General features: G+C 37.4%; 1 protein-coding gene across 1 annotated transcript in view; it reads left to right on the forward strand.

The window, feature by feature from the left end:
- Positions 1-4,828: 4,828 nt before the first annotated feature.
- LOC121389788 overlaps positions 4,829-9,641 on the forward strand; it is a 12,350-nt gene continuing 7,537 nt past the window's right edge. Inside the window, exon 1 of the mRNA XM_041521438.1 lies at positions 4,829-4,940. Within this exon, the coding sequence (XP_041377372.1) occupies positions 4,829-4,940 (112 nt within the window). The remainder of the gene's footprint in view (positions 4,941-9,641) is intronic.

A 9,641-nucleotide genomic window follows, 5' to 3' on the forward strand; every position in this document is an offset into this window, starting at 1 on the left:
AAATTCTTTTTTAAGAATTCCGTCGAAAAACCATCCGAACCTGGGCTTTGTTCATTTTTCATATCTTTCAAATATGATTATACTTACGAATATGTTATTCCGCCTTCTAATCTATTTGCGTCGTAATCACTGGATGTATTGAATTTTAAATTACGTATTTTTCTTATCATTTCATTATAATTTTACTCAGATGGTACAGAGTAAAGTTTTTGATAAAATATTTTGATTTCTTTTTTAAAACATTCTTGTTCATTAATTTCTTCTCCACTATCTAATCGTACTTTTGATATTAGTTTATTATAATAATTTCTAGATTCTAAGTGTCAAAAATATTTTGATGGTTTTTAACCTTCTTCTATCCATTTTGCCTTTGATCTGATATAATTACCTTTAATTTTTTTCGTAATTCTACTAGTTCATTCTTTTTGTCTCAGTTTCATCTCCCCTGCGTGTGCGTAACCTGACCGTGGTGCAGGGGTGTAACATTCTCTTTGAGAATGGCCAATACAGCACAACATTGAAGTTTTGAGTAAAATTCAGTATCCGTAAAATTCTGTGATATTTGTGTTTTTGCACAGTTCTTTACACTGTTTTTGTTTAAGTCTTGAATTTTATATTGATGTTGACCATCACTTTATTTATTTGCATTACCATAGTTTGACACCCAATAGCCGATGTATTTTTCGTGCTGGGGTGTCGTTAAACATTCATTCATTCATTCATTCATTCAGTTTCATCTATTTCGCTGTTTTCACTTTCCTCTAGATTTTTAATTTCTGGTTTCTAATTAATTCTTAGTTTTCTTTTGAAAAGCGGAAAATGAAATTGTTTTACCTCTTATTTCCATAAGTAATGTATCAATAAAGAGGTGATCATTTATTATAAACTAAATTTCATCTGTTGGAATTAATTGTAAATTTTCTTTATTATATATTGGGACTGCATACTGATATTTAATTTGGTCGATTATTTATTTTACTGTTTTAACATACTCTTTATTTGCTAACATAGAATTATTAAATTTCCATAGTCCACATCCATTTTTAATTTGAATAAACTTTAAACTTAAGTTTGTGTTATATTTGATTGGGAATTTGTGTAATTAAGGTGTTCTTAATTTGTAATAGATGTTTTAAAGTGAAAAATATTTAGTGTTTTATTTATAAAAGACCATGCTATTGAATCAAAAGCTTTTTTCACAAATCAATTAATATGTCATTTATATCAGTATGATACCTGATGTCATATATTAATCTGACATTTTCTCTCATATCAACCCGTAATAAACCCTATTAGGTCTTTGAACAATATTTTATCAAGAACCGTTTCAATTCTATTTGCAGTAGCCATATTTTTAGGTACAATTTAAAAATATTATATTGAGGTTACAAAAAATGCTTTTACATTGATTACGTTTACGAATATATGTCATAATACCTAACCTTAATACAGTGGTTAAGGGACGTAACTCTGCCTATTTTGTTTTCTCCCGAATTTCTAACAGAGGCTATAGTGTTTTACCTATGATTAGTAGAATTAAGTACAAACTGTCCACTATCACTCCAGAATTTGTTTTAAAAGTTAGCTGTACACCAATCAGAAAACAATCCTATATTTATCATATTTTAAACAAAAGCTAGTGTTATTCTACCCTCTATATATCACCAGCTTCTTTGTTCGTTAATTCATTCATTTCAACTTATTTTCGTGCTTATATCCAATTAAGGTTCAAGCACGCTGTCCTGGGCACACACCTCAGCTATCTGGTTCGTTAGTGGTTAGTGAGAGAGAAGAGGGTGTAGTGGCCTTACACCTACCCATTGAGCCCTTAAGAACTCGCTTGGGGTTGGAGCCGGTACAGGGCTGCGAACCATGTACCTACCAGCCTGTAGTCCGATGGCTTAACCACTGCGCCACCGAAACTGTACTGAATCTGAACTTAAACATTATTTCAGTAATATTATCATTTTATTCAAATGGTGTGGAATATATATTTTAATTTTTAAAAAGTCTACTTGATTTTATCATTTGTCTTGATCATTTACCTGTGTTCCTTTTTTAATTTTGATAATTTCTGTATTTCAAATCGTCAAAGATATTAGGTTACTGGATGATATGAAATAACAAAATCGAGCTTGTTTATTTGTTTTCTTCTCCAAGTATATTTTCTTAAATTAGAATGCAAACTGATTTTTAAAAATAAAACGTTTCTCAGCATATGCAACGTTTGTTATGCCATTTTGGACGATTGGTATGTTTCTAACCACCAGTATTTAACATTTGGTTTAATACTAAATTGACATTTCCACATAATATATAGCTATCTTTCTGAAATTCTTCAATATAATCTGAAATTATGTTTAATTACTAGGATCCTGTACATAGATAGATAGATAGATAGATAGATAGAACGAAAGATGGATAGATATGATAGATAGATAGATAGATAGATAGATAGATAGATAGATAGATAGACATAGTTATACTGTAGATAGTTATTTTAATACAATTCATTATATATGTTTTCATCATAATAATTAGAACTGGTTTTGTTTTAAAATTTCATTTGAACGTGAATAAAATAAAAAAGAATTTATTGTAATACTAAGAAAATGTATAAAATGGTTCATATTGAAAATAAAAGGTTTTATAGATTAAAATATACCTGAGGTAATAAATAGAAAAAAAGTCGGTACTAGTTATTATCAAATCTATGTCCTTCGTGAAATAGAGAGTAATACATGAGTGGCTGTTAGATACCATTTATCTTACAACGAGTTGTTTTAAAATGTATCTAACGAGCGAAATGTATTATTCTATTTCTTACATATCCTAAAAAAACCAACCAAGTTTCAAGTAAATGTTTAAATTTTTTTAGACTAAAAATTATTTACAGCCGTTGCACTTGTAGCTAACTTACGCGTCACAGATGCATGATTGTCAGGTTAACTATACGTCACAGTGTAATCGATTTGCATCGCATTTTTTTATTTATTTTATTTTATTTTATGTTTTATTGGTCGTATGGCATTAGTGACCTGGTCATTACATAGGAGCAGCCAGTCGTATGCTTTGAAATTGTTAACACATGTACATGTGTAAACAGCTATGTGTTATCAAAATTAACACATGATGTTCTCACCAACGGGTATGTAAGAAATAATATTTATTTGTCACTTGTTATATCTCACGAAAATTCAATTTGCTAATATATATTCACGAAGTGTTCATTTCCAAAAGGCGACGTACACCAATTTGCAATATTTGGAGTTAGCACTGGAGGTATACTGCTGTTCGACAATAGTTTCCGTCACAATACTAACCCTACCCTTTGAACAATCATAAAACTGTGATTCGTGTGATAAACACTATATCATGCTGCAATAAAATCACGTGTTTTTTTTTTTTCTCTCTCAGAATAACGTAAGTGGACCAATGGCGTTCTGGAAATGAAAGAAAGAAAGAAATGTTTTATTTAACGACACACTCAACACATTTTATTTACGGTTATATGGCGTCAGACATATGGTTAAGGACCATACAGATTTTGAGAGGAAACCCGCTGTCGCCACTACATGGGCTACTCTTCCGATTAGCAGCAAGGGATCTTTTATTTGCACTTCCCACAGGGAGGATAGCACAAACCATGGCCTTTGTTGAACCAGTTATGGATCACTGGTCCATGCAAGTGGTTTACACCTACCCACTGAGCCTTGCGGAGCACTCACTCAGGGTTTGGAGTCTGTATCTGGATTAAAAATCTCATGCCTCGATTGGGATCCGAACCCAGTACCTACCAGCCTGTAGACCGATGACCTACCACGACGCCACCGAAGCCGGTCCTTCTGGAAATGAATTCTTCACATGTAACAATGCTTAGTAACTCGTTTATTATCTTTAGCTCGAAACATGGATTAAAGAGACAGACCCTAGTTTTTAAACACTACGACGTATTTTTCTCTATTAAAGCCGTTTTTTGTAAATTTAAATTAGACGTATCTACATTTTTATTATTTAGAATATTAATTTTCGTACACCTTACGTGGTTCTGGTCATCTAGGTTTTTGCTATACCCCGAAATATGTTTTATATTTATATATATATATATATATATATATATATATATATATATATATATATATATATATATATATATATATATATATATATATAAAATTCTAAAAGCGCACGTTCGTCTGAGAAGTAATGTTATTGAGACAAGCTCTAGTAATTTTAGACGGTATTTCTCTCTTTAAACTTCACAGACTTTACCTTCTCTCTGTTATAACCTTATCCAAATGTGTTGTAGGTTTGTAGAATAACTAATCTTAGTGTCCATTTTTACGGGCTGAGGGGCGGGACGTAGCCCAGTGGTAAAGCGCTCGCTTTATGCGCGGTTTGGGATCGATCCCCGTCGGTGAACCCATTGGGCTATTTCTCGTACCAGTCAGTGCACCACGACTGGTATATCAAAGGCCGTGGTATGTGCTATCCTGTCTGTGGGATGGTGCATATAAAAGATGCCTTGCTACTAATGGAAAAAATGTAGCGGGTTTCCTCTCTAAACCTATATATTAAAATTACCAAAACCTATATATTAAAATTACCAAATGTTTGACATCCAATAGCCGATGATTAATAAATCAATGTGCTCTAGTGGTGTCGTTAAACAAAACAAACTTTTTTTCTTTCTTTTTTCGCGGCCTTTAGACCGTAGGGACAGGTTTTATATACATGCTTACTTGTTATATTTGCTTGTTTTATTATTTACAGAGGAAATATTAATCAGACAAAGCAAGTAGCTCGGAGATATCAATAATCCGCCATAATGTCGGCGACTCAAAGGGACAGAATCCCGGTCCGCTTTTCTAACGACAGTCTTAACAGCAATGACATCATTGACGTGATGCACCCCAAGAATACACGAGTGGACTGGCTTTGTGAGTTATTTATTCATTCATTCATTCATTTTTTTTTTTTTTTTTTTTTTTTTTTTATAATATTACTGCACTGCACTGCATTTCAATACATTAATACTGTGCTGTGCTGTGCTATGCTGTGCTGTGCTATGCTGTGCTGCGCTGCGCTGCGCTGCGCTACGCTGTGCTGTGCTGTGCTATGGTATGCTATTATTATATACTATACCATAACTTCTCTTTGTGACAGTCGGCTGGTGTGGGAGTGATGTGCTATGCTATGCTATGCTTTGATATACTATGCCACGCTATGCCACGCTACGCTGCGCTATGTTATGCTATGTTATGCTATGCTATGCTATGCCACGCTATGCTATGCTATATGATATGCTATGCTATTTTATGCTATATGCTATGCTATGCTATGCCATGCCATGCCATGCCATGCGCTATGCTATATGCTATATGCTATGCTATGATATGCGCTATGCTATGCTATGCTTATGCTATTCTATGCTGTGCTGTGCTATGCTATGTTTATGCTATTCTATGCTGTGCTGTGCTGTGCTATGCTATGCTATTTTATGCTATATGCTATGCTATGCTATGCCATGCCATATGCCATGCGCTATGCTATATGCTATATGCTATGCTATGATATGCGCTGTGCTATGCTATGTTTATGCTATTCTATGCTATATGCTATCCTATATGTTATGATATGCTATAATCGTATACTATACCCTGCCTTGTGTTTGTTACAGTCGGCTGGTGTCGGAGCGATGTGCTATGTTATGATATGCTATAATCGTATACTATACCCTGCCTTGTGTTTGTTACAGTCGGCTGGTGTCGGAGCGATGTGCTATGTTATGATATGCTATAATCGTATACTATACCCTGCCTTGTGTTTGTTACAGTCGGCTGGTGTCGGAGCGATGTGCTATGTTATGATATGCTATAATCGTATACTATACCCTGCCTTGTGTTTGTTACAGTCGGCTGGTGTCGGAGCGATGTGCTATGTTATGATATGCTATAATCGTATACTATACCCTGCCTTGTGTTTGTTACAGTCGGCTGGTGTCGGAGCGATGTGCTATGTTATGATATGCTATAATCGTATACTATACCCTGCCTTGTGTTTGTTACAGTCGGCTGGTGTCGGAGCGATGTGCTATGTTATGATATGCTATAATCGTATACTATACCCTGCCTTGTGTTTGTTACAGTCGGCTGGTGTCGGAGCGATGTGCTATGTTATGATATGCTATAATCGTATACTATACCCTGCCTTGTGTTTGTTACAGTCGGCTGGTGTCGGAGCGATGTGCTATGTTATGATATGCTATAATCGTATACTATACCCTGCCTTGTGTTTGTTACAGTCGGCTGGTGTCGGAGCGATGTGCTATGTTATGATATGCTATAATCGTATACTATACCCTGCCTTGTGTTTGTTACAGTCGGCTGGTGTCGGAGCGATGTGCTATGTTATGATATGCTATAATCGTATACTATACCCTGCCTTGTGTTTGTTACAGTCGGCTGGTGTCGGAGCGATGTGCTATGTTATGATATGCTATAATCGTATACTATACCCTGCCTTGTGTTTGTTACAGTCGGCTGGTGTCGGAGCGATGTGCTATGTTATGATATGCTATAATCGTATACTATACCCTGCCTTGTGTTTGTTACAGTCGGCTGGTGTCGGAGCGATGTGCTATGTTATGATATGCTATAATCGTATACTATACCCTGCCTTGTGTTTGTTACAGTCGGCTGGTGTCGGAGCGATGTGCTATGTTATGATATGCTATAATCGTATACTATACCCTGCCTTGTGTTTGTTACAGTCGGCTGGTGTCGGAGCGATGTGCTATGTTATGATATGCTATAATCGTATACTATACCCTGCCTTGTGTTTGTTACAGTCGGCTGGTGTCGGAGCGATGTGCTATGTTATGATATGCTATAATCGTATACTATACCCTGCCTTGTGTTTGTTACAGTCGGCTGGTGTCGGAGCGATGTGCTATGTTATGATATGCTATAATCGTATACTATACCCTGCCTTGTGTTTGTTACAGTCGGCTGGTGTCGGAGCGATGTGCTATGTTATGATATGCTATAATCGTATACTATACCCTGCCTTGTGTTTGTTACAGTCGGCTGGTGTCGGAGCGATGTGCTATGTTATGATATGCTATAATCGTATACTATACCCTGCCTTGTGTTTGTTACAGTCGGCTGGTGTCGGAGCGATGTGCTATGTTATGATATGCTATAATCGTATACTATACCCTGCCTTGTGTTTGTTACAGTCGGCTGGTGTCGGAGCGATGTGCTATGTTATGATATGCTATAATCGTATACTATACCCTGCCTTGTGTTTGTTACAGTCGGCTGGTGTCGGAGCGATGTGCTATGTTATGATATGCTATAATCGTATACTATACCCTGCCTTGTGTTTGTTACAGTCGGCTGGTGTCGGAGCGATGTGCTATGTTATGATATGCTATAATCGTATACTATACCCTGCCTTGTGTTTGTTACAGTCGGCTGGTGTCGGAGCGATGTGCTATGTTATGATATGCTATAATCGTATACTATACCCTGCCTTGTGTTTGTTACAGTCGGCTGGTGTCGGAGCGATGTGCTATGTTATGATATGCTATAATCGTATACTATACCCTGCCTTGTGTTTGTTACAGTCGGCTGGTGTCGGAGCGATGTGCTATGTTATGATATGCTATAATCGTATACTATACCCTGCCTTGTGTTTGTTACAGTCGGCTGGTGTCGGAGCGATGTGCTATGTTATGATATGCTATAATCGTATACTATACCCTGCCTTGTGTTTGTTACAGTCGGCTGGTGTCGGAGCGATGTGCTATGTTATGATATGCTATAATCGTATACTATACCCTGCCTTGTGTTTGTTACAGTCGGCTGGTGTCGGAGCGATGTGCTATGTTATGATATGCTATAATCGTATACTATACCCTGCCTTGTGTTTGTTACAGTCGGCTGGTGTCGGAGCGATGTGCTATGTTATGATATGCTATAATCGTATACTATACCCTGCCTTGTGTTTGTTACAGTCGGCTGGTGTCGGAGCGATGTGCTATGTTATGATATGCTATAATCGTATACTATACCCTGCCTTGTGTTTGTTACAGTCGGCTGGTGTCGGAGCGATGTGCTATGTTATGATATGCTATAATCGTATACTATACCCTGCCTTGTGTTTGTTACAGTCGGCTGGTGTCGGAGCGATGTGCTATGTTATGATATGCTATAATCGTATACTATACCCTGCCTTGTGTTTGTTACAGTCGGCTGGTGTCGGAGCGATGTGCTATGTTATGATATGCTATAATCGTATACTATACCCTGCCTTGTGTTTGTTACAGTCGGCTGGTGTCGGAGCGATGTGCTATGTTATGATATGCTATAATCGTATACTATACCCTGCCTTGTGTTTGTTACAGTCGGCTGGTGTCGGAGCGATGTGCTATGTTATGATATGCTATAATCGTATACTATACCCTGCCTTGTGTTTGTTACAGTCGGCTGGTGTCGGAGCGATGTGCTATGTTATGATATGCTATAATCGTATACTATACCCTGCCTTGTGTTTGTTACAGTCGGCTGGTGTCGGAGCGATGTGCTATGTTATGATATGCTATAATCGTATACTATACCCTGCCTTGTGTTTGTTACAGTCGGCTGGTGTCGGAGCGATGTGCTATGTTATGATATGCTATAATCGTATACTATACCCTGCCTTGTGTTTGTTACAGTCGGCTGGTGTCGGAGCGATGTGCTATGTTATGATATGCTATAATCGTATACTATACCCTGCCTTGTGTTTGTTACAGTCGGCTGGTGTCGGAGCGATGTGCTATGTTATGATATGCTATAATCGTATACTATACCCTGCCTTGTGTTTGTTACAGTCGGCTGGTGTCGGAGTGATGTGCTATGTTATGATATGCTATAATCGTATACTATACCCTGCCTTGTGTTTGTTACAGTCGGCTGGTGTCGGAGTGATGTGCTATGTTATGATATGCTATAATCGTATAGTATACCCTGCCTTGTGTTTGTTACAGTCGGCTGGTGTCGGAGTGATGTGCTATGTTATGATATGCTATAATCGTATACTATACCCTGCCTTGTGTTTGCGACAGTCGGCTGGTGTCGGAGTGATGTGCTATGTTATGATATGCTATAATAAGTATAGTATACCCTGCCTTGTGTTTGCGACAGTCGGCTGGTGTCGGAGCGATGTGCTATGTTATGATATGCCATAATAAGTATAGTATACCCTGTCTTGTGTTTGCGACAGTCGGCTGGTGTCGGAGCGATGTGCTATGTTATGATATGCTATAATAAGTATAGTATACCCTGCCTTGTGTTTGTTACAGTCGGCTGGTGTCGGAGCGATGTGCTATGTTATGATATGCTATAATAAGTATAGTATACCCTGCCTTGTGTTTGTTACAGTCGGCTGGTGTCGGAGTGATGTGCTATGTTATGATATGCTATAATCGTATACTATACCCTGCCTTGTGTTTGTTACAGTCGGCTGGTGTCGGAGCGATGTGCTATGTTATGATATGCTATAATCGTATACTATACCCTGCCTTGTGTTTGTTACAGTCGGCTGGTGTCGGAGTGATGTGCTATGTTATGATATGCTATAATCGTATACTATAC

This window comes from Gigantopelta aegis, chromosome 15 (assembly GCF_016097555.1).
Source record: "Gigantopelta aegis isolate Gae_Host chromosome 15, Gae_host_genome, whole genome shotgun sequence".
Taxonomy (NCBI): Eukaryota; Metazoa; Mollusca; class Gastropoda; order Neomphalida; family Peltospiridae; genus Gigantopelta; species Gigantopelta aegis.